The sequence below is a fragment of the Megascapheus bottae genome, chromosome 12, assembly GCF_031878675.1.
Source record: "Megascapheus bottae isolate mThoBot1 chromosome 12, mThoBot2.hap1, whole genome shotgun sequence".
In the NCBI taxonomy this organism is placed as follows: Eukaryota; Metazoa; Chordata; class Mammalia; order Rodentia; family Geomyidae; genus Megascapheus; species Megascapheus bottae.
In genome coordinates this window covers 10,668,517-10,694,037 of record NC_143520.1, presented here as the reverse complement: position 1 = coordinate 10,694,037, position 25,521 = coordinate 10,668,517, and the positions used below count along the sequence as shown (strand labels likewise).

The window sequence follows — 25,521 nt, the reverse complement described above, 5'->3', positions numbered from 1 at the left end:
CAATAGTGCCAGTTTGAGTGAAACAGCCAAGCTAGAGCTAGAGGTCCTGAATTCAAAGTATTTAGGGATTAAACCACAAACCACACACATAAAAATTTAACATCTTTATAATGTAGGCTGAAATATGTGTACTTTTAAATATGAAACTCAAGACTTTAAAGACACTTCTGGTGTTCGCTTTCTGCTGTGCCTCTCATACATGTTCTCTATCCTTGAGTGCTTTTAGGAAATTGAGAAGCATTAGCCAGTCCAATCTTCTATACAAGGAAGACTGAGACCTAGAAATTACAAGGACAGCCCATTAGTAGTAAGGACTGATGCCTGATGCCATGCTATGTGTCTACCTGCCTTTGTGTATTCATGTCCTTTTACTTTAGGGTTCCCCCCCTCCAATCCTGCGGCTCGAACTCAGGGCCTGAGCACTGTCCCTTTTTGCTCAAGGCTAGCACTCTTTGACTTCAGCCCCAGCATCACTTCCAGCTTTTTCTATTTATGTGGTACTGAGGAAGCAAACCCAGGGCTTCATGTATGCTATGCAAGCACTCTACTAGTAAGCCACATTCCCAGCCCTTACTTGAGTTTTTAAATACCTACCACATAGTGGCCCACAGGAGAGCACACACGCACACTAAATGTATATTTACATATATATATGTACACATACATTCACACATATACACATACATAAACATATATACATATATCTCCACTGTTCCCCTTTCTTTCCCTTGCTAAAAATTGGACCAAGTGACCACAGTGTATTTTTCTGCTTGGGATCCTATCAGTTAGCATGTCCTGCTACACTGATACTTGCATATACGTGAGCACCTGTCTGCCCTGCTGACCCATGGCAGGAATTCCATACATATCTGCCTGCTGTATTTGGTGGCTTTTGGTTTGTGAGCCAAAAGAATAAGACTGATATCTGGTCCATTTTTTTTTCAATGCAAACCTAGAGAAATCAATATTTCACAGATATTTCTAGAGCTCTTTGAGTTATTGAATTGCTCAGAGGAACTAGGCCGACAAGTTTTTTAGAGTCCTTTCCACCTTTGTACAGAAAAATACTGTAAAATATGGCTAACATTAAAGTTATACCTTAACCACTTATAAGTGTAGAGTTCAGTCATATTTATCTACATTCACACTGTAGTGAACACCCATGAGTATTGGTTAGCTAAGCTTGAACTGTGTATAGACAAGTGACAATAGAAATAAGTTGTACAAATTTATGGTAGAAGTTGAAATTCAATCTCTCTCTGTCTCTCTCTCTTCCTCTCTCTCTCTCTCTTCCCTCTCCCTCTTTTCTCTCTCTCCCTCTCTTTTCTCTCTCCCTCTCTTTTCTCTCTCCCTCTCTTTTCTCTCTCTCTTTTTCTCACCAGTCCTCGAGCTTGAACTCAAGGCCTGATCACTGTTCTTGGGCTTTCTCAATGCTAGAGCTCTACCACCTGAGCCACAGTACCACTTCCGGCTTTTTCTATGTGGTACTAAAGAATTGAACCTTGGTCTTCATGCATGCTAGGCAAGCACTCTACCATTAGGCCAAGCTCCTAGCCCTTGAATGCCCTTAAGTATTCAGTCTCATACCTAAACTTATTTTTCTGTCTTGATAAAGGACCACTGCTAGTTGAATTCAACAGTTGTGTACCTGGCTCTGCCTGTGTCCAATCACTAATATCCTGTGAAAAACCAGAATAATTCATCTTAGATCCTTAATTGAGTTCAATACCATGTTATTACTTTTGGTGTCTTAAAATGAAACTAAAAGCTACTTCAGTCCCATACTGAAGGCAGAAGCCGACCTTCCTTATGACAATGGTATGCTCAGGGGGCAAAGTTCCATAGGAAGTAAGTGCCTGTTTGTTCAGAGATTACCAGTTGTACTATGTGATATAGTAAGGCCATCTTTAGTTTGTCTTATAAATAAATGCTTTCCTCTTCATTGACTTATCTCCACTTCGCTTCTCTTCAGTCTTGTTAATCTGTTACCTCTGAATATACAGATTCCTTTTCTGTGCTTCATATCAATTTTGCAAACACTAATTTTTCTGCTGCCCAGTTCCTGTTAAATTTAATTGGCTTTGTTCTTACTCTTGTAAAACTTGTAATAAGTTATGTAAGAGCCCTCAGCTCTGAAGCTTCCTGAAAGTTCTGAACTGTGGGACCTCTAAGGAAAAAGGCTTGGGTTTGGTTTACGTGTTTTTTCCTAGAGCTTCGGTGTAGAGCCCAGCCCTTGTCACTTCTCAAATCAAAATGTGCTTTAAGAGAAATCTAAACCCAAGATATGAGACGAGGGACTTGTGTGCACAGCAGGCATAGTCTAGTTCTAGTACCCAATAATACCTTGGTAAATTCTTTGCGACTAAAGTGGTGTATCACATGCCAAAATTGGGAGACAAGTCAGAGGAAGAACTAGAGAGGCAGATTACCTCCTTCATTTTATAGAGCATGAGATGGGGGCCTATAACTGGTCATAGCTGAGCAGCCAGCTTTTGACAGATCTGTTACCACAGTCCCTGCCCTCACCAGTAAGTGAACATCCTGTCTTTGTAAAAATATCATCAGCAGATAAGCAGATCTGTCCAAATCCTGTCTATCTCTCCATCCTAGACAGTTGTGGAGATGACCGACATTCCTTAGGAGCTAGGCTTGGATCTATTTGCCTTTTGTCCACAAACACAGAAGCTACTTTGTGTTCCCTGTAGTTTTTTTTTTCCTACCCCTTCTACTCTCTACTCCCCCAGTGAGACTGGGGAAGGAACCCAGGGCCTCCCAAGCATTACCAGTGAGCTTCATCCCAGTTCTCTGAACCTTTGATTCCTATCCCTTCCCCCACTTCGCCACACCCCTCTTGGACTGCTTTCCATAGAGGAAGAATGTCGTCCCTGCCTCAGGGGATCACTCACCAGTGTCCTGTAAGCCCTGTTCCTCCTGTGGGAAGTGGCTGCTACAGCCAGGTCTGGAAGTGTCTCCAGAGGCCAAAACTAAAGCATTAGGACCTACAGCTATATAAGCAGAAGTTTCTATACTTTCACTCCAAATAGTGGGACTCTCCTGGACTAGACTGACTCACCCTATCCTTCCTAAGGGAGGCCTTGAGGGATGAGGTGTTTGTGTTTGATATTTTTCCAAAGCTGAGTGAGATTTTTGCCAACTGACAGTAGTCACCATCGCGTTTCATTCTGCTCTTGCTTTGATTGTGGTGCCATAGGAACAGATGCCTCTTCTTTAAGCTATTGGCATTCTCTTTATTGAAATCTTTCCATTCTGCCTTATGTGGGCACTTTATTGTTGTGACTAGCTTGCCAGCGTGGTGTAGTACCTGGTTCCCAGTAGGTGTGTGCTCATGCATTTTTGGTAGATGTGTCATGCCTCCGTGGAGTGTGCTGTAAAAAATCAGCTTTAATTTTTCTGCCTGCAACTTTCTCTAGGAAGAAGCATGTATGAGCTTGTGTGTGCAATCATAGGTTTGCCTCATGACCTCTGGCCACTGATTTTTACTTCCATGACTATGTCATGTTCTTTGCAAGATTTCAGTGTCTCTGCATTCTGTTGCCTGACCTTTTTTTTAAATTACATTTTAAATAGGTAATACAGTTGTGTGGTACAAAACTGGGATGAAGGAAGTGGAGGGGTGGTACTGTTCCCAAAGAAATGTGCTTGATACCTGACTTACATGACCGTAACCCTTCTGGACATCATCTTTACAATACATTTTTTTAATAAAAAAAATGTAGAGGGGCCGAAAGTTTGGTCTAGTGGTAGAGTGCTTGCCTAGCATGCACAAAGACCCAAGTTTGATTTCTTGGTACCACATACATAGAAAAAAGCTGGGAGTGGTGCTGAGGCTCAAGTGGTAGAGCTCGTCTTGAGAAAGCCCAAGGACAGTGATCAAGCCCTGAGCTCAAGCCCCAGGACTGGCAAAAAAAAAAAAAATGTAGAAATGGCTCAAAGGGGTATAGCACACTAGCCTTGAGTTGAGAAGCCCAGGGACAGTGCCAGGCCAAGAATTCAAGCCCCATGACTGACAAAAATAAAAAAAGTAAAAACTACCAAGAGTTGTGCAGTGGGTGTAATACTCTATGCTCTTTCCATAGTTGCCTTGTTCTTGGAGGCAACCGTTGTTTTACTGGTTTGTTGTGAATTCTCTCAACATTCCTGCTGTGGCTGAGATGTGGTTTGTCTCCCAGATGTTCATGTGTTAAAGCATTGATCTTCAATGTGGTGATGCTGAGAGACAGTGGGACTTACAGAATCAAGACCTAGTAGGAGGCCATTAGACCAGAGAGGGCCTTCAGAAAGAATTAATAGTTCTTGAGGAATCCCAATTAGTGCCTTGAGAATAGGTTATTGTTAAGAAGAGGGAGCCTGGCCCCTAAGTGTCTGTTTTCCCATCTCACTCTGTGATCTCCTCTACATGTACTGTTAGTCATGAGTCTCATCAGAGCCCAAACCTATGAGGCCACTGGCTCAATCTAGGACTTTCAGCCTCTAAAACTGTAAGTGAAATAATCCTCTCTTCTTTATAAGAACCCAGCTTCAGTTATTTTGTTGCAGTAACAACAAAATAACTTTCTTTTCTTTTCTATTCTTTCTTCACTGGCATGTCTTAGACTTGTGTCTGCATGGTATTTGCTTTTAAAAATGAATCATGATTTATTTAATGAACCTGAATGTTTAGGTAATTTCTAATCTTTAGCTGTTAAAAGCAGGGCTGCTGTAGAGAACTTTGTACCTCCCTTGTTTCACCCACATGATTATTCCTCATGCAGTAGCATGCCCAGGGCTGATTCTGGAGGAGTGGCTCTATTCTGATTCTGTTCACAAAGTGCCCTAGCCATCTGATATTACCATAGGCTACTCTACCAGTGAGGTTGGCCAAGGATGGTTTTGACCTGCCAGTCTGTAACAGGTCAGAAGGTGTGAGCTTCTGGGAGAGGGTAGCTTCTATAAAAAAACGTCTTATGGCCAGGAGCGTGGCCAAGTGGTAATGTGCTTGCCTAGCATGCATGAAGCCCTGGGTTCGATTTTGAGGAACCACATACACAGAAAAAGCTGGAAATAGCACTGTGGCTCGAGAGGCAGAGTGCTAGCCTTGAGCAAAATGTGTCCAAGGACAGTGCCTAGGCCCTGATGTAAAGCCCCAGGACTGGCAAAAAAAAAAATCTGTAAAAAATGTGTTCTAGTATCCCAAGAGGAACAGACCCAAGAAAGACAAATCTCAGGATATAACTTCGAAGCATTACTTATGGCTGAAATACTGAAATAATCCCACTCCAGTTGATAAATAGTTTTGCACCAAACGGCCTGAGTGTCCTTCCCACTGAAATGGCCCCTCTTTCCATAGAACCTCCAAACCTACACATAGACTTCACACAACCCACTACCTAAATGGCAGAGGTTCTAGGAAGTTTCTGTCACAGCTTCAGTGCTATGCTACCACTTGTGCTGATTAGGTTCCCAAGCCATACTGTTTCTCGCATATATTTTAAATATCTAAGTGTAGGAATGGGGCAGTATTTTGTTTCTGTAAATATTTATGTCTCCTTTTTTTTAAACAGTACCCTATTTCCAAATCTAGCTTAAAATTATTTTTACTATTGCAATATCTCTTTTGGTTTTGCTTTTTTTTTTTTTTTTGCTTTGTTTGTTCCTTCCTGGTCTAGAAAAGTATGAATAGCAGCACCGAGGTGTCTGTAACTCACTTGTTGCTTCACCATTGGAGTGCCAATTTTGTATCCAAGGTGGCAGCATTTATATTGTAGTCATGTGGCAATAGGAGCAAAGGTCAGAGCCAAAGGTACACGCCATGTTGGACCACTTTTTATGGAATATGGTTGAAAGTGGTGATGTGACACTTGCTATTAACTCATTCAGATGTGTGGCCTGTCTGCCTAGAAAGGGGGACTGGGACCAGAACTCCTCTTACAGAATGGCCTAATGCTCAATGTAAAAAGCTCTTTACTAACTGGACACCAGTGGCTCATGCCTGTAATCCTAGCTATTTAGGAGGCTGAAATCTGAGGATTTTGGTTCAAAGCCAGCGTGAGCAGGACAGTCTGAGAGACTCATGTCCTATTAACCACCAGAAAATCAGAAGTGGAGCTGTGATAGAGCTCAGAGTGATAGAGCCTTGAGTGAAAAAGTTCAGGGACAGCAGACAGTCCCTGAGTTCAAGCCCCACAGCCAACACCATCAAAATGCTTTTTTTTTTTTTTTTGCCGGTCTTGGGGTTTGAACTCGGCTTGAGAGCTGTTTCTGAGCTCATCAGCTCAAAGCTGTGGAAAAAGAAGGGAAGCAATCCTGAGAAGAGCTAGCTCTCTCTGGCACAAGTAAGCTGGCTGTTTTAGTTACCTCATTTAGAAAATAAGCTATCTGATCTTGTTAATACCCTTTTCAGAACACTGCATCTGTGAATTTCTTAAGCTCTTGGAATAGTGAAATGAATATGGCAAACAACCATCTGTGAATTCGTTAAAGATACCTTTTCTCTTTCTGGTTTTCATTCAAAACATTTTTACTACGCGTGAATGGAACTTGAAGTCAGTTTTTTCTTTGCAAATGAGATATATTTTATTTGATACCATCTTTTAAGGAACTTTTGAGTTAGCACTGGTATGATGCTTGTATACTCAGCATGTAAAAGACCTATTGTTGGGCACTAGCGGCTGATAACTGATCCTAGCCATTCAGGAGGTTGAGATCTGAGATTGAGGTTCTGGTTTTAGGCAGAGCAGGAAAGTTCATCATGCTCTCAACTCCAGTTAATCACCAAAAGCTGGAAGTAGAGCTTTGGCTTAAGTGATAGAGTGCTAGCTTTAAGCAAAAAAAAAAAAAAAAAATGTAAAGGAGGGTGGGGGGAGGGAAATGGGGACAAAAACATGAGAAGGGGTATCAATGTGTGAGAAATAATGTAGCTACCACCTGGCAAATGTAATTGTAACCCCTCTATACATTACCCAAACAATAAAAAATAAAAATAAAAAAATCTGAAGGATCAGCACCCTGGTTCTGTTGAAATTCTGGTGTTGGCAAAACCAAACAAAGCCTGCTTGGTTTTAGCACATGTTTGAGTACAAAATTATTAATAATGATAAGTTATGAAAATATTATTCTTCAGTAAAGATGTACTAGGCAACTACTTTTTTTTTTTTTTGTCGGTCATGGGGTTTGAACTCTGGGGCTGGGCACTGTCTCTGAGCTCTTTAGCTCAAGGCTACGGCCCTATCCCTTGAGCCACAGCGCCACTTCGCCATTTCTACTGGTTTTCTACTGGTTAATTGGAGATAAGATTCTTTAGTGCCTGTGCTGGCTTTGAATTGCGGTCCTTAGATCTCAGCCTTCTGAGTAGCTAGGATTATAGGCGTAGCCGCCATAAGGCACCATGTGAAGGTCGAGGATGGGACTGTGGGCTCCTAATAGAACCTATAGTGCTCCAAGCCTTGCTCTCCTGGAAGGAAAACTCCCCAGAGATTGAATTTGTATGAAGGCAAGTGGGACCTGACAACTGAAAAATCAGGTGTCTGGTAATTTAGAAGGGAAATTTGATAAGATTTGGCAGCTAATTTTGTGAAACTAAAAGAATAGGATTGCTTGAGCCAATTAGAACTTGGGACTTTCCCTTTTCCCCTTTCTTACTTGATAGTGATGTTTTAATTTTAATACTTTTGACTGATGTCTTAACAGCGTAAGTTACTTGATAAGCTAGAAAAGCTCATTTAAGCTAAAAGCTTTATTTTTTAATGAAACATTTATAGATTTATGCCTATACTTTATTTATTTTTGTTGAAATGGACGTGTGTGTGTGTGTGTGTGTGTGTGTGTGTGTGCGTGTGTGCGCGCCTTTTTGTTCACGGCCAGTACTCTCCATAATCCAGCATTTTTCTAGATAATTGGAAATAGCAGTGTCATGGACTTTTCTTCCATGACTGGATTTGAACCATGGATCCTCAGATTTTAGCCTCCTAGAAGTGAGGATTACAATTGTGAGTCAACCAGCACCCAGCCTGAAGTGGAATTTTAAGTGTTGGCCAGTAGCTATTATGGTGTTTACATTGTTGGTGCTAATGGTGTTTTTCTGTTGAGAGATCTCTCCAGTCATACTGAAAATGCATCAGAGGGATAGAAGCAAAATTTCTCCTCACCCCCTTCTCCATTTTGCTGCTCTAAACACTTGAGCTGGCATTCCCTTAAATAGCGGAACTCAATGTTTGCAATTTTCCTTTCTTTTTCTTCTAGCACATGGGAAAGATATGTAAGCTATAGGAGTTGAACTGTGGATAATAAAAACATGTTCTGCCTTGGCACAGGCCACATTGCTTTTAGTCAGAGTCATACCTGAAGGAAAACACACAGAATTAGGTAAGAACCAGAACCCACAGGCTCAATCAACGTCACATGATTTCGTAGTCACTGGACCTTAGGGTTAGTTCCAACTTGCTCTTTCAAGGTGATGTGGAGGAAGGGAACAGTTCTTGTGAAATTTGGGAAGGCCAGGGCAAAATTACTGCTCTTGTGATCCAGTTAAAGACAGCAAATAATTCTTGTAGGATAGATGATAAACTACTTAATAGTCCTTAATTGTAACTAGCCTTTTTTTTTTTTTTTTTTTTTTTTTTGCCAGTCCTGGGCTTGAGCTCAGGTCCTGAGCACTGCCCTTGGACTTTCTCAAGGCTAAAGCTCTACCACTTGAGTCTCAGCACCACTTCCAGCTTTTTTCTATGTATGTGGCACCAAGGAATTGAACCCGGGTCTTCGTGCATGCTAGGCAAGCACTCTACCACTAGGCCAAACTCCCGGCCCATAACTAGCCTTTTATAAATACTTTTTTTCAAAGTGGTTAATATCAGTTAAGCACTTTGATTATCAAACCAAAGCAGACGGGGGGGGGGGGGCGTCTAGTAGTTCAGAACAAGATCAGAGAGCCATGGAGTACTGGGCAAGGTGACAATAGGGATTGTCACTCAGCTCCCTTGTGATCCTTTTAGAATATGGATCCGCATTTATGAAATGGATGTAGTAAGAGTGTCTACTGAATGAACTCATAGCAGAATGCTTTCACATTGTAGGAGCATGGGAGATGATAGCCACCAATGGATTAAGAATAATGCTTTGCTTTTCTAGTCGAGCATTGTTAGTTCATACCCGTAATCTTAGCTATTTGAAGCCAATCCAAGTAGAAAAATCCTTGGGATTCCTATCTCTAACTAGCAAAAAGCTAGAAGTTGAGATGCAGATAAAGCAGTAGAGTGCCATCCTTGAGCAAAAATAAAAAAAGCTTAGCTTAAGCTAGGCATGCTTGTAATCCTAGTTACTCAGGAGGTTGAGATCTGAGAATTTTGGTTCAAAGCTAGCACAGGCAGAAAAGTCCCTCATACTCTTACTTCAAGTAAATTATCAGAAAAACCTGGAAGGAGTGCTGTGGCTCAAGTGGTAGAGCACTAGCCTTGAGAACAAGGAAGCTCAGGGACAGAGTCTAGGCCCAGAATTCAAACCCAGACTTGCCCCCTCAAAAAAAAAAAAAGAAGCCTAGCTTAAGCTTGAGGCCCTATTTCAAACTTCAGTGCTGGGTATACCTTCCTTCCTCCCCTCCCCCCACACTCAAATAGCATTTTTAAGTAATTTGCAGGTAAGGTATGTTTTTCTTAGTGATTTCTGAAAACGTAGTGTTCTAAACATGACTTTGTAGTTCATAGAGTAGAGAGCCTCAGCCTTGTAATCAGCTCTCTGTGTAAACATGAAAACTCCATGCTAGGAGATAAATACATTTGTCCACTGTTGAGTGGTGGCTCACAGTTAGTTGCCTAACTGGATCAGCCAGTTAGGATAGTTAAACAAAGCTTTGATTTTTTTCTTAGCCAAATGCCCTTGAGGTTACAAAAATTAGGCTAAGATTTCTGCCCTCAAGGAGTATATAGCCTGATTAAGTGAAGGTGGGTGAGATCCTGGCCCAAAGAAATTCACTTTGGAGAGGGGGGAACTTGAGCCAGATTTTGAAGACAGCTTCTGTAGGTAAAGTCTAGAGCTAGGGAGTGGTGGTGATAAAGTGTTTCAGGTAGCAGGAAAGTCAGGAAACAGTATGACAGAGGCACAGGGCAGCTTGGCCTGATGATGGAGGGATGGCTCTTAAGTTGTACTGAGAACAAGTGTAGTCCCTTTTTCCCAGGCTCCAAGGGGACCATCCATTTCAAGGAAACATCTGATCCTAGAGTTAAGCATATTTTAAATATTTGTTGTTGTTGTTAGTCGGGGAGCTTGAAATTGGGGCCTTGGCATTATCCCTGAACTCTTTTGCTCAAGGATAGCACTCTACCATTTTGAGACACAATGCCACTTCCACTTTTCTGGTGGTTAATTGGAGATAAGAGTCACAGCTTTGCCTGGCTAACCTTGATCTGTGATGCTCAACCTCCTTAGTAGCTAGGATTACAGGTGTGAGCCACCAGCATTTGGCTGGTGCATCTTAATGATGAAGGTATCTAACCTTCAACTACTGAGACTTAATTGAATAAAAATGTAATATATAAGGACTTTGTATAGTTAATGAACATCATATATAGATACATGATGTTCATCACACACACATACATATAATATATAGTCTGTGCACTACTCCAGTTTGCTGCCTCCCTTGTCTAGAAAAACAATCAGGGTGCATGAGTAGTATCTGTTTAGGATCGTATTGAACGCTAAGAATGTATTTGGTGCCACTCAAGGGTCTTTTTCAGGGGCCAAGTGTCCCAAAAGCACAAAACTAATGGCATTCTGACAAGCCCCTCTGTGAAGTCAGTTGAGTTTGACCTGAGAAGAAAATAACCCATCTACATCCTTAGCAGGAGTGTTCTGAGTTAGGGGAAGGACACAAAAAGGCTCTGCAGTGAAAAGGATAGTGGGTTCAAAAGAACAGAATGAAGGTCCTTGTGGCGGAGAAGCACACAGATGAGAGCCATCTAAGGGACATAGGAGGCCATATAGGTTTGGGAGAGAAGTGCTGGGAAGTGACTTATGTATAGGAAATGTATTTGCATTGTGAAGGATGTTGAGTGGGGTGGGGTGGGGGGGATACAAATATGGACTCAGACCAATTAGAATGGGCATTTGACCCTTGTCACAGTGAAAGAGCCATTGAAGCATAAAGTGGTCAGATTCAGAGGAAAATGCACAGAAAGAACCCGTGCAATATACTGACGCAAGGGATGTGGGTTGGGACGGAAAATGAATAATCCAGGGTGACTCCTGGGTCTCAGGCTTGAGTACTTGAGATCTAGTACATTTGACACCATAGGGAAACTTTTATATGGGGGACCCACCTGTTAGAAATAGCTTGGGATGTTGGGAGGCTATCAAATACGAATGAGGACACCAACTCGAAAGGAGCTTGGCAAGCAATGTTTACTTCTGCAGAAGTACCATGAGCCCCAAATCTGGCAAGCAAGCACACAGAGTGGGCAGGCTGCTCCCTTTTTTTCCCTAACCCCTCTGGCTCAAACTGGCTGAGCTCAGATTCACCATCTGCAAAAGGATGTGGCTTAATTAACAGGATGTAACTAAAATTCAAGGAGCTTCTCACAGGGTGTCTTAATTAAAGTGTTCAGGAAAAGGATATAGGTAACTAAACTGTAATTAACAAGGCCAAGTTACCTAGCAAAGCAGGGGCCCTTCAGAGAAACAGTTCTCTCAAGATTAACAAAAAGGAAGAGAATTACTTCTTTCTTTCTTTCTTTCTTTCTTTCTTTCTTTCTTTCTTTCTTTCTTTCTTTCTTTCTTTCTTTTGTGTGTGTGGGGTGGGGGTGGGGTGGCTGTCCCTGAGCTCTTCAACTCAAGGCTAGCACTCTACCACTTGAACCACACATAGCACCACTTCTGGGTTTTTGGTAGTTAGTTGGGGATAATCTCATGGACTTTCATGCCCGGGCTGGCTTTGAACCATGATCCTCAGGCATGAGCCACTGGCTCCTGACTAGCAAACTTTGATAGAAACTTTCCTCACACACGCGTGGGAAGAAGTTGATTGTGTTTAGCACACAGTAAATGTGTGATGCTAGGTGGAGGTGTATAGTAAGACAGTTGGGTGTCTGAGTATGGAGTTGAGGGGAGAGGATATGAAGAAAAGTTTTGAGATCCATCAGTGAGTGGATATTTCCAGCTCCAGGAAGAGACTGGGAAGGATCTAAGATGGGATGGAAGAGGAGCAGCCAGGGAACCTGAGGAAAAGTCTGGCAGACATCAGATGACACATCAGCCTCATTCTCTTTCTTCCCATCATCCAGTCTGGTTCCTAACAGAATCTGATTAGAGGGAAGAGGTAGGGACAATGAAAATGCAGATGAAGAACCTGGTGGGCTGCCATGACTTGTTGAGATGCCCCTCCATCAGGCTGAGTGTGGATGGGGTATGTTGGGGGTGGACAGGAGGATTAATGGTGGTGATGAGGCTGCATTGTCACACTCCAGCTTGAATAGTACTTCTGCTGTTATTTCTGTCTGTGAGAAGCCAAAATCAGTGCAGCGGAGCATCAAAACTATCAGGGCTCCTAATGCTGCTGGTATAGACATGAATCAAATTTAATCTTCCCTCATCAAATTGACATTTCTTAAGCTTTTTCTTAAGATCACGCTAATGGGCTCATCTTGGTATTTGTTTTAGCTGGGGAGCTGTAGGAAGAGGCCTTTGTGATACTTGTATCTACCTTTTTTTTTTTTTTTTCCTATTTAGGTAATGGGGCTTGAACTTGGCCTGAGTGCTGTCCCTGAGCCTCTTTGCTTTCCACAGCATTGTTTCTGGCCTTCCCCCCCCCCCCCCCCCCGTTTCTTTCCTTTGAGTAGTTCATTGGACATAAGGGTCTCATGGCCTTTCCTGCCCAGAATGGCTTCAAATTGGCAGTCCTCCGATCTCAGCCTCCTGAGTAGCTGGAATTACAGGTGTGAGTCAGCCACCAGTGCCTGGTACTTAAGCACATGTTTTTACCTTTGCAATCCTTTCAGCCCCTTGTTTTCCCCAGCATCATGTTTGGGGAAGATTGCTTTGAGACCTAGTGTTCTTAAGCATTTGCTTTTGACAGACTGGTTCCTTTGTGTCTCTGAAGAGTGGTTTATTAGTAGGAATCCATGGAAATCAAACCCTCAGGCTTGTTGTAATAAGTCTAGTTAAAATGGAGAGGTGTGCCAGATACAGCTAGGACAGGAACAGTCATCTAGCATCAAGTTCAGAAAACACTTGCTATGCCATGCCTGTAGAAGCTGTAAGATCTGAGGACTATGGTTCAAAGCCAGCTCAGGCAGGAAAGTCCCTGAGACTTTTAACTCAAACTATTCAGAAACAACAACAACAAAAAGCTAGAAGTGGTACAGCGCTAGCCATGAACACAAAGAAACTTCAGGACAGTACCCAGGCCCTAAGTTCAAGTTCTAGAACCAGAAAAAAAAAAAGTTATATGAATAAATGCCCAGAGAATTGAATGTTTGTGCTCAAACAAAAATGTAAACACTTAAAAAATTTTTATTGAAGTATACTGGAGCCTTTGAAGCAATCTTTGTCTCACTGGTAGGAGCAAGGTTAAAGGAATAGGATGTTAGGGGGAGATGTTCCCCAGCTTTTCTCTGCTTTGAGGCCTACTTTGAGAATTAGTGGAAAAATTTAAATCATCTGTATTAAACTTATGAAACCTGGGCCTTCTTTTCATGGTGGAATGTACTTGATTTATTTATAGTGTTCTTGAAGTACCAAGCAGGAGCTGGGTGATGGGAAAACACAAGTGATCAGGACAGATGCTGGCCCCTGACCTTGGCACTGACCTTCTGGTGAAGGAGGAAAATGAACACCAATCACATAGCCTCCAACTGTCATTGTTTGTAAAGAAGTAAATGGGAAGAAGTAGGGCTTGGCTTGGCCTGGCAGGTATAGGAAAGGTTTAAACAGAGGCCCCCCAGAGGTCCTGGGCCAAAAGAGAGCTGGATGGCTACAGAAGTATGAAGGAAACCCATTGTGGCTATAAGGCAGGGAGTAAAGGAGAGAATCAACCCAGTGCTCCCTTCAGAAGTACTTAACATAAAATATATTTACCAAAGCCGTCATCACAGTTCAGGTGTCAGCGCATAATTTAATGTGACTAAGAAAGAGCCAGTATAGATTTCCTGCTGTGGTAGGCAGAATGTTGCCCACCCACCATGCCTGTGAGTGTGCCAGGCTAAAGGGTGAGGGGAGTCGGGGTTGCTAGTTCACTAATCTGATGAGGATAATTCTCCTGGATTTTGCAGTCCCAGAAATCTTCATAATGTGGAAGGGGAAGACAGAGAGGTTTGAAGACATTGTAGTGCTGGCTTTGCACTTAGAGGAATCACACAGCAAGGAAACTGGGTGGTTTAGAGAGGCTGGGAAAGGACAAAGAAACCCGTTCTTCAGAACCCTCAAAAAAGAACGCAGTCTGGGTTGTGCTTCTTAACTAAGGAATTGTAAGAAAAATCAGTGTGGCCAGGCATGGTGGCTCAGGCCTGTAATCCTTAGCTATTCAGGAGACTAAGATCTGAGGATCAAGGTGCAAAGCCAGCCAGGGGCACAAAAGGACCTGAGATTCTTATCTCTAATTAACCTCTAGAAAATGGGAAGTGGGGCTTGACTCAAGGGTAGGGTGGTAGCCTTGACGCTGAAAAGCTCAGAGACAATGCCCAGGCACAGGGGTAGGGCAGTAACCTTGAGCTGAAGAGCTCAGGGACAATGCCCTGGCAGAGTTCAAGCCCCATGACTCACACACACACACACACAAAAATCAGGATGTATTTAAGCCTTCAACTTGTTAATAGCAGCAACAGAAAAACTAACATACCATTTGACTATAATAAGTGGCTCACACCTGTATTCCAAGCTACTCAAGAGTTTGATAGGCAAAAAAGTTCACTAGACTCAATCTCCAAAACAGCCAGCCAGAAGCAGAGCTAGAGACGTGACTCAAGTAGTAGAGCATTAGCCTAACAAGTATAAGGCTGAATTCAAACCCCAGGACTGCCCAAAACACCATTTGTTGAACCCAACACTTCATTGCATAGCTGCTGTGACCAAAGGCACTTAGTAATAAGGGTGTCTATGACAGTTTCCCTGATAGCAAAGAGCAGTGGAGAACATCTTTGCAAGTATCACCCTTGCTACAGTTGAGCAGGGACCATTCATTCATTCAGTCAGCAATTATTTGTTGAGGGCCCCAACCTTAGGACAAGTCTGCGGATAAATGTGGCCAGAAATGTGTCCTCAACGAGTCTCATTCTACACGTTCAATACTCTGGCCTGTGCAGAGGGCAGTGAGGGGTGGTGGTTCATGTCCAGAGCCCCGCCGACAGTGAGCAGTGCTGTGGAGCTGAGGAATGGAGGCCACTTTTCACTGTCTTAACTGCTGCTAGAAAAACTAGTTTTAGGTAACATGTTTATACTTAAGTGGTTTCCTTTGGGTTTGTTTTGAAATGATTTTAAAAGACTGATAAAACAGGACAAACTAAATCCAATAATGTCTGTAAAAGTACAGCCCACCTTTGCTGGATGTAAGTTTGTAAGTGAAGATTTCTGAGTATTTTTAGTTCTCTAAAAAAAACCACACCAAATAGGAAAATAGTCATTTCATAATTCTCCTTAAAAAAGAAAATTTAGCTGGCTGCTTGTGGTTCATGCCTCTAACTGGAGGCTGAGATCTGAAGATTGAGGTCAAGGTAGCCTGGGCCCAAAAGTCCATGAAACTCTTTATCTCCATTTAACCAGCAAAAACCTGGAAGTGAAGTTGTGACTTAAGTAATAGAGCTCCAGTTGATTTTTAAAAAAAAAGCCTAGACAGTGCCCAGGCCCTGAGTTCAAACCTCAGTACCTGTGTACATGTGTGCCTGTGTGTGTACACACAGAGGAAGGAAGGTAGGAAAGGAAGGAAGGCTAATAGGAAAAGGCAAGTATATAGTGACTAAAAGCCTAATGGGGGAAGGGCTTGGTCTGAATGACAGAGACAGAAGTGCAAGACTCTAAGAAAGTATGGGCTAGGTTGTGTGTGTGTGTGTGTGTGTGTGTGTGTGTGTGTGTGTGTGTGTGTGTGTTCTGGTACTGGAGTTTGAACTCGGGGCTTGGGCCCTGTCCCTGAGCTTTATTGTTTTTAAGGCTAGCATTCTATCACTTGAGCCACAGTTCTACTTCTAGCTTTTTTGGTGACTAGTTGGAGATAAAGTTTCTTGGGCTTTTCTGCTGGGGCTGGCTGTGAATTGTGATCCTCATATCTCTGCCTCTTGAGCAGCTAGGATTACGGCATCAGCTACTGGTGCCTGACATAGGCAAGTTTTAATGTCACCTTTGTGCGGGGGAGGTTCTTAATTTTAGAGTGTGGATTAAAGGGCAGAAGTGCCCAGCCCTGTAACATTCTGCTGGTAAAGGGGCAAGGAAATTCCTGTGAACCACTGGTCCTAGAAGAACAAACAAGCCCAGTGCCCTCTATCCACAGGAGAAACAGTTACTTTTGTCAGTGGCTGCCTGGAGTGTCAACCTGGGGTGGGATGGCAGGAGGGCCCTACTAGGCCATTGGAGCTTTGGTGACCAGATGAGCTGCCCTCTGCCTGATCAAAGGTAGCCTCACCAGAGGTCTCTCAGCTGGCCCTAACTCACTGGGACTTGACAGTGACCACTGCGGCATGGCCTCACTCTGGAGTTCAGGGTGCTGCATCAGCACATTGTTCAGCTTGCTTTGTCTGAGGCTAGGCTTACCAGAACATTTGTTTTCCAATCTGGAATGTTTTTGAAGGAAAAGAAGCAGATGACTGTTAGGCTTTCAGACAATAGGTCTGCCTAATGACTGTTCTGGGAGAATCCCACCTGGGTATTCACTCGGCTTCTTAATAGCCTGCCTTGAAGGCACTATTTCATGGGGAGTCTGAGGTCCCAAAATGTCCCTGTACAGTCTAGCTTTTATGCAAGGCCTGGGCCTCAGGAAGAGGAGGAGTGTTCCGGGTGCCCTTCCAAACACACCTGTCCCCATCAAGGGGAGATCTCTAATATTGTGGTCCAGAAAAGGTGGCAACAGTTCTTTATGCCCATGAACAGGAAGCAAGACTTCTCTCCCTCCCTTCCTCCCTCCATCCCTCATTCCCTCCCTCCCTACCTTCCTTCCTTCCTTCCTTCCTTGCTTTCTTCTATTTTATTTTTGTGCCAGACCTAGGGCTTGAACTCAGGTCTTGGGTGCTGTTCCTGAGCTCTTTTTTCTCAATGCTAGTACCACTTTGAGCCATAGTGCACTTCTGGTTTTTTGGTGGTTAGTTGGAGATCAGAGTCTTTCCTGCCTGGGCTGGCTTTGAACTACAATCCTTAGATCTCTTGAATGGCTAGGATTACAGGCTGAGCCACCAGTATCCAGCTTCACTTCTGGCTTTTTTGGTGGTTAATTGGAGATAAGAGCTTCATGGACTTTCTTTTTGGGGTTGGCTTTGAATATCCATCCTCAGATGCAATTTTTCTAACTAGCTAGGCTTACAGGCATGTAGCCACCAGAAACTGGCTGCAAAATATGTTTTTTTTACTCTCAAATTCCACCACCTTATATTTGTGCCTATTTATAATTTTGACAGGTCTCATTATGAAGCCTGGGTTGATTTCAAACTTTTTTTGAACTCTTGGTCCTTTTATTTTCAGCCTTTCTTGTGCCGCAGTTACCACTGTGCCAGGCCTGTTTATTTCTTTTTAAGTGACAGTTAGGCTAATGTATTCATTTCTCAATTGTTTCTAATTGTGGATGCCTATAGAAGTTAATTTGCTTTTCAAAACATACTAAATACAAATAAAATACATTACAATTTGACTTAAAGAAGGAAGTTCACACTTAAAAATTAGTTCCATTCATAACTAATTATTGGGATGTTGATTTGTGGTTGCCAGACTAGTGCTTGAAGTTTTCTGGGAAACTGTAGTAGACATATCCCTCTGAAGTTTAAAATGGGTGTGACGGCAATAAAATCATTTTTAACTGCAGTCTATTTTAAGTGTTTATATAAATTGAGTGATTGGATGGTGTCAGTTGTCTATTTCATTTAGTATACAAATTGCCCAAAAAACCTTTTCTGATGTCCCCCTCCACCTTATTTGCATGCATGTTATTTTTTATAGACTTGGTGAGTAATGAGTGCTGGGAGCTGCTGTGGTCAACAGTGGGGAGAAGGCATTGACCTTTAGACTTAGGGAAACTAGCTGGGCTGGGATGAAAATGATTTTGTATAAAATGATTAGATTTTTTTTTTTCCTGTGGTCTCAGATACTGGCTGGGTGTCTGAGTTTGCTTCTTAGCTTTTTAAGGCTCTCTCCTCCCTCTCTCCTTCTCTCCCCCTCTCTTTCTCTCCCCCATTTCCCTCCTTACCTCTCTCCCTTCCTCCCTGGCTCTCTCCCCCTCTTCCCCCTACCCTCCCCCCCCCCTTTGTGCTGCTCCTGGGCACTATTGAGTAACTTTTTGCTCAAAGCTAGTGCTCTTCCAGTTGAACCACAGCTTTACTTCTGGCTTTTTTTGTTAGTTAATGGGAAATATGAGTCTCATGCATTTAGCTGCCTGGGCTGGCTTTGAACTGCGATCCTCACATCTTAACCTCCTGAGTAGCTAGGATTATAAGCAGAGCCACTAGCTCCTAGGCAAGGTTATTTCTAGAAGGCAGAAATGAGGTGGCCCGAGGGTCTGACCCTCAGTGGGAAGGTGTGACCTATGACCCAACCAGGAATCTTCCGGGAAGGCAGGGATTAGGAAAGAGGAGTGGGTCTGGTAGCCACTGACCTCCAGATGACATCCTTCCCAACTCTCTTCAGAGAGTATAGGCTGCTGGCGTTTAACAAGTAAAAATCAGTGAAAAGAACAGGCCACAGGATTGGTGGGAAGGGGTGTAGGAGAATGTTGATGTGAACACATTTTACAAAGGAGGACTGGATTACAATGCACAAAAATCGGGGGTGAATTCTCAGAGTCAGGAAAGACCAAGTCATGACAAAAACAAAACACAAACCAAATAATAGGGCTTCCAGTATGACTGCTGGCACTTGGAGAATTACGCCCTCCTCCGCCCAGGGTTTGAAGGGCCTGTTCAGTCTGAACTAGCTGCCAGAAGTGAATCTGAATCCTTCTCCCTCAAGTCCACAGGCCCTACCCAGACTGCCTTTCAGAATTTCTGCCAGGGTGAGACCACCCCAGAAGTAGATTCTTTTATACTACAGCCAAACAAAAAAGAAGGGCTGTAAGGCCTGAAGTGAGAGCTGAGGCATAAAAAGCAATACATGGTGGCCAGGCTGTGGTGGCTGAGATCTGAGGACTGCAGTTCAAAGCCAGCCCTGGCAGGAAAGTTAATGAAACTTAGGTCCAATTAAGCACCAAAACAGGAAGTAGAGTTATGCTCAAGTGGTGGAGCACTAGCTTTGAGCATAAAAGTTCTGGGACAGCATCCTGTCCCTGAGTGGAAGCCCCAGGACCAATACCAAAACAAAAACAAAAGTAATGCATGATGAGAGGGGGTGATTAATGATCCAAGTACATTTATCCATGTTAGAAAATGCTTCCATGAAACATTAAAAAAATAATAAAATGAAGAAAAAGAATAATAAAATGAAGAAAAAAATCAATGACTGGAGCAAACTAAAGGAAAAACTAGAAAAAACAGCCTAGGAACACAAAGCAAACTTCTTAGAGAACTCAGACAAAACAATCCAACTTTTGAGGACACATCGAATACACACAAAAGAATAGGATCTGTTCTGTCAGGCACAGTCAGAACAAAGGGGACCTAGAAAGCACAGACATAACTGCTAAAATTGTAAAAGCCCAGGGAAGTGATTGCTGACAGGTAGCCAGCAACTTGATAGCACGAAAAGGGGGTAAGGGCGCCTGATACTGGTCTCAGATAGAAAAGAGGATGCTTTAAATATAGCTTGATTCAGTACTCGATAATAACTGGCTTTGTCAAAATAAATGACTGGACTGTGGCTACCAGACACAATTTGGTAAGTGTTCTGATGATGTACGGAGAGGGTAGGGCTTGGATAGGCGTCAGAATTCTGGTAGAATTCTCAACAGTTGGGGAACCAAATGTTAGTCATTTTCTAATGGCTTGTACTTGTAATCCTAGCTACTTGGGAGGCTAAGAAAAGGAGGACTGCATTTTGAGGTCATCCTAGGTAGAAAAGCTCACAAGACTTTTCCCTAGTAGTGTATGGCTGTGATCCCAGTGACAACAGGAAGCATAAAAAAGAAATCTTGTATTAGACGCCCAGGTGCACACCCGGGCAGGATATAGAACCATATCTCAAAAACTGCCAGTGAAAAGCAAGTGGGAACATGGCTCGGTAATATCACACCAGCCTAGCAAGGTGAGGCCCTAAGTTCAATCCTTCCCCCTTTTAGTACAGCCAAAAAGAAAAAAAAAGTAAAATCAAAGTTTAATATTTAAAACAGCAGCAAACAGGAATAAATACTGGTATTAATTATAGACTAGAAAGTAGCAAATAGTTTGTCCTTCCAGATTTGTAGGGCCAAAAGGTGATTAATCAGTGTGAAGCTGATTATAATCTAGTCATAAACACTAACCTCCAGGGCCAGGAGCATTGCTGTGTAGCTACTTGGGAGGTGCAGGAGTGAGGTCCCAGGTCATCCTTGGCAAAATGTTTAGCAAGGTCCCCATCTCAGCTGAGCAGAGTGATATGTGCCTATTATTCTAGCTACCTGGGAGGCACAGGTAGGGAGAACACGGTTTGAGGCTGGTCCTGGGTAAAAATGGGAGATCTTACCTGAAAAATAGCTAGCAAAAGGGCTAGAGGCATGAATGGCTCTAATGGTAAGAGTGCTTGCCCAAGGCCCCCAGTTCCCAGTACTGCCAAATAAAACAAAATATAATCTAAAATTTAACTTTGGAATAACAAGAGATTGGCCAATGTGAAGTCTAAGGTGAGTTTGAAATCTGTTCTTTATGTACTTTTAAAAAAATCTTTCATTGTTACTTATTTTACCAAAACTTTTGAGTTTGCAGATGAGTTTAATGTGACAGTGACATAGTTGCTACAATAAGGCCATCTTCTCATTTTCAGATTTTCAGATCCTAATTTGAAGGAAACTAGGAAGGCTGCATGAAATTTAGCAATAATGGTGTCCTTGTTCTAATGAAGCAATCTTTCATGTTTCTTGGGACAGAGTTGCACAGCTAGAGGCAGAACCCTTAATCCTTGAGGAAATAAATTATTGCCAGAGACAATGAAGCAAAGCTGCTATTGTCCTTAAGGTTTTAAAAGCACTCCAGTGTTGAGAATGTTTGATTAAATCATTATGCACAAGTGTAACACTGTCCTTAGAGGAAGACTTGAACGCAGAACAGGAGTGTGGCTTACTTGAAGACTTTTGAAATATCCTGCAGCTAATAGCGTGGTAGGGAGCCCTGAACATTTTAAGCCAGTGATTATGATTTAGACCTCTAAGTCTAAGGAATTTATATCCTATCCTCAGTTACTGTCATACATTTACATCACTTAAGTAATTTACATACCATTTAAGTAATAAATGGTGGATTTTTTTTTTTTTTAATCCGTGCTGGAGCTTATACTCTGGGCCTGGGCACTGCCCCTGAGCTCTTCAGCTCAAGGCTGTGGTTCTACCACTTGAGCCACAGCACCACTTCCTAAATAGCAGATTTCTAAAAAATTCCTTCCAAATTGTCTTTCTTGCCATGAAGAAGATGTTGTGGTTTTGCAAGTTGTGTCTCTAAACATGGGTTTAGAGTATTTTGGAATCCCCAGGCAATTTGAAAACTCAGTGAAGGTGCCTGTCCCAGACTCTTGTCATGGACAATTTGGAGAGTAATGTTTTCCTATTCCTTTTGGAGTCTGAGATAATCTTAGTTCAAAGTCAGACCCTTACCTTCTTTGATGCTAGACAGATAGATAGATGCATATATATATATATATATATATATATATATATATATATATCCTTTTTCTGAGAATGTGGGAAGAGATTGGTAGCTGCTGTGTTGCCATTTTCCTTCCACACTCCTAGCAGAGGCAGGCCTCTCACTCCTCTCAGGCTTGGGTGGGTCATTCATGATCTTGCAGCTGGACTTGGTGCTCTCAGGAGTGTGCCCCGCCTGGTACTAGGAAGGAGTTATTGCTGGCATCCCCTCTTGGCACACCCGATTGCCTGGGAAACCCTCCATAACAGTGCTTAAGGGAAAGGAAGAAAGCTGGTGCAGAAGCCAGATTTTGGCTTGGACAGGGGGTCCTCAGGGTGGGAAGACCCTGAAGCACCAGGGGTATTATACTATCTCAGGAGCCCGCAAGAGCCCAACACCTTAGGCCTTACACAGGGCCTTCCTTGATAGTCGAAGTTAGTTCACTGGTGTCATTGTTCAGACTCTGCCTTTTTTATGCTTAGTTATTTGTTCCTGCCAGGCATGCTGGCTGATGGACTGCAGAATTAAGCCATTGCTTGTTTCCCAAGTCAGCCTGGCAGCTTTGAGGAGTGTGACTGGGGCTTGGATTTTGCGCATGGAGTTTTTGTTCTGCCTTCTGTCTCCATTTTACCTGGGGACCAGGTGTGGTGGAGGAGGGCGCCACCTGCCGGCCATGCTGTCTCGGCTTCTCCATCCACCCTGGGACGTTTGCGTGGTACATGCTGAGCTCACAGGGAGGCCTGGCTGGTGACACTAGATACATTTATTTCCATGATCTTGTGTTCTATTTTCAGACTTAGTCTTTTCCCTCAAAGCACCCTGCTGGTTCCTTCCTTGTGTGGTCTGTCCACTGTCAGCCACAGCAGTGGCCCCAGGCAGAGTAGGAAATCTTGTGGGTACAACCCCTGCTGCCACCTGTGTATCAGCCTATGAGACCAAAACAACCCTGTGAAGCTGGAGGAACAGGGGAAGAGGGCTGGAGCAAGCCGACCTACTCTGAAGGACTGTCTTTGGACTCTACAGTGTTTGCTCACCCTTTTCCCCTGAGCCCCAGCGTGTCACCACACTGGTCCCCTATTCCTCGTTTCCTCAAAGAGCAGAAACTGCCTTTGCGCCAGCTGTGCTCCCTCACCTCCTGCACTGCTATCACCTCTTGGTGACACTTCTTCCCAGGCAGGAGTTGGTGGACAAAGCACTTGGCCTCTTACTGCTGTATCACCCCAGGCTAGAGGTTGAGGGGAGGGGACAATTTCTGTTCAACCTTGGGGAGATTTCTGACTCTTCCTGTGGACTTTCTGTGTGTGTTTGTTAATGGAGTAAGTAAATAAATGAGTGAATGGAGCATTCAGGAAATCTCAGGCCTCTTGCTTTTGTCTGCCTCAAATAGCTTAGGAGCCTCCTTGGGTGTGAATAGGAAGAGAAAGTGATGAGAGGAGACAGAAAAACCGAAGGGCCTCCTGGCTGCCCTTTACAGCCTGCCACTGGCAGTTGGTTAACTTTACCCAGCCCAACTGCAATAAGCTTTGATTGTGCTTTGATTTGCCAGGATTGGGTCTTAAACCTGTCCCTATAAAAGCAGCTCTTGTTTCATGGCTCTAAGTTTTGCCCTTTCAACTAGGTTGTAAACTCTAAAAATCTGAAGGAATGGAGACGTCTCCCCAAGGTACCTTTTGTCCTGGCTCTTGCCTAGTAGTGAGGTGTAAAGACAAGTCATGAATTTCCCTCCAGGTCTCTGTGCCCTCAGAGAACTGAACCCAAGCTCTAAGCTGTGCAGCTCTGGCCCCGTGTCCCCGCTGTCTCTCCGGGTCCCCCAACACAGGCCCCTTCTGCATCTGCACACCTCCAGTCCAGGCAAGCTCACGTCTCAGGTGCACCATGACACTCCAGCGATGGGAAACAATATCTTGGAGATCAGTGCGGGGTGGGTCTGTGGGGACTCTGGCGGCACAGTCTTGCTTCTGCCTTCCACTGGGGAAGTTTTGGGTGCCAAGGACACTGCCTGGTCCCTTAGGGTGCCTGCTTCAGTTCTGTAATTTGATGTGTGCAGTTTTATTCCTTAGATATTTAATGTAGGATGAACTTGGAAAGGTGGAGGCTGATTGTACAGACCAGTAGGGATCCCAGTTAAAGGGCAGTAAGGAAGCCACATGTTTCTGTATGAGACATACTCATTCTCCTCACTGCCTTCCCCTGGGTGGCCGGGAGTCCTCTTTGTTTGCCAAGCGCATTAGCCTACACCTAGACTAGCTGTATTGTCTCACTGACACAGTGATTCCATTGGCACAGTGGGTCCCAGCAAAAAATGAGGTTGCAGAAACTGTTTGCTCTGTGTTTTTCCATTTGCACTTGAACTTATGGGCTTGAAGGCCAGGAAGGGCTTGTGCTTGTAGTTGTTTATATGCTAATTTCTCAGATCCAGCCTTATTTCCCAAACTTATCACTCTCACTTTCTGTCCCGTCAGGTTCGGTATGGGTTCATGCTCTCTCTGTCTCTCTGTGGTACTGGGTTTAAACCCAGGCCTTGTGCTTGCTAGTCAGGTACTCTACTGCTTGAATGACATAGTCTTCTTTTGGTTCTTGTTTTAGTTGTGACATTAGTCAAAGACTGTAACCCTAGTAGAGCAAAGAGCCTTTCTGGGGTGAATTTGGGAACTGTTAGGGCTTGTGGGTTTAAATGCGGGGCCTCTCTTCACAGAGACCCCAGGGTGGGAGGGTATAGATGTTTGACTGTGTCAGGAACCGTGCAGATCACTTCCAGTCCTTGGTGGGAGACTAGGTAGTAGTGGACAAACTTGATCTGAGATGATAAGAGGACCAAAAGATTAGAGTCTCAGGAAGATAAAGCATCAAGTTGTGTACCACAAATAAATTCAATTTGTGGTTGTCAATTGTACCCCCAGGAAAGCTGGGAAAGGAAGGGGATAGAGGAAGAATTGACTTGGAAAGAGGTCTGAACTGCATGAGAGTAATTGATTTCAGTTGTATCTAAAGGGAAGATTGGTTTTGACTCCGTATGTAAAGTGAAGCTCTAGGAGATAGTGCAGACTCCCTTGAACAGTGCCTGGGGCTGATTTAGAGCCAGAAATCAACCTACTGTGGTGGATCAGCAGTATAACACAGTTTTCCCTCCAGTGTTGGAAGTGTTGGTTCATTTGGTTGCATGTGCCCTCCTCATTCTATGAAGAGCTTGTCTTTACCCCCAAACCACACTGCACTTGATTCATTGACTCTGAGACAGGTTATTTTCCCCTTACTTTATATTTCACCATGGTTTTGGCCATTCTGCAGTTGTATTTGTGTGTGTTGTGTGGACCAGTGAAAGACTACCATTGTGTTACCTTGCAGACCAGGCTGCTTGAAGAATTGGTGGATTCTTCAGCAATCCTGATAGCTCTGGGTTCTGATTCATTTTCAATAGTAAATGTATATAAAATTCACCCCCCCCTTTCTCTCCCTTATGTCACTAGCTTGCTCGTGGGAGCTCCTCGTGCAGAAGCCCTACCACTACAAAGGGCCAACAGGACAGGAGGCCTCTACAGCTGTGACATCACCTCTAGAGGACCATGCACACGAATTGAATTTGATAATGATGGTACGTTCTGCCTGA

At 43.4% G+C, this 25,521-nt stretch overlaps 1 protein-coding gene across 2 annotated transcripts in view; it reads left to right on the top strand.

Moving 5' to 3' along the window:
• The window catches only part of Itga6 (integrin subunit alpha 6), a 79,635-nt gene that overhangs the window by 12,851 nt on the left and 41,263 nt on the right, over positions 1 to 25,521 (top strand). For both annotated transcript variants that reach the window (XM_090342628.1, XM_090342629.1), the window contains exon 2: positions 25,382 to 25,506. In XM_090342628.1, the coding sequence (XP_090198754.1) occupies positions 25,382 to 25,506 (125 nt within the window). The remainder of the gene's footprint in view (positions 1 to 25,381; positions 25,507 to 25,521) is intronic.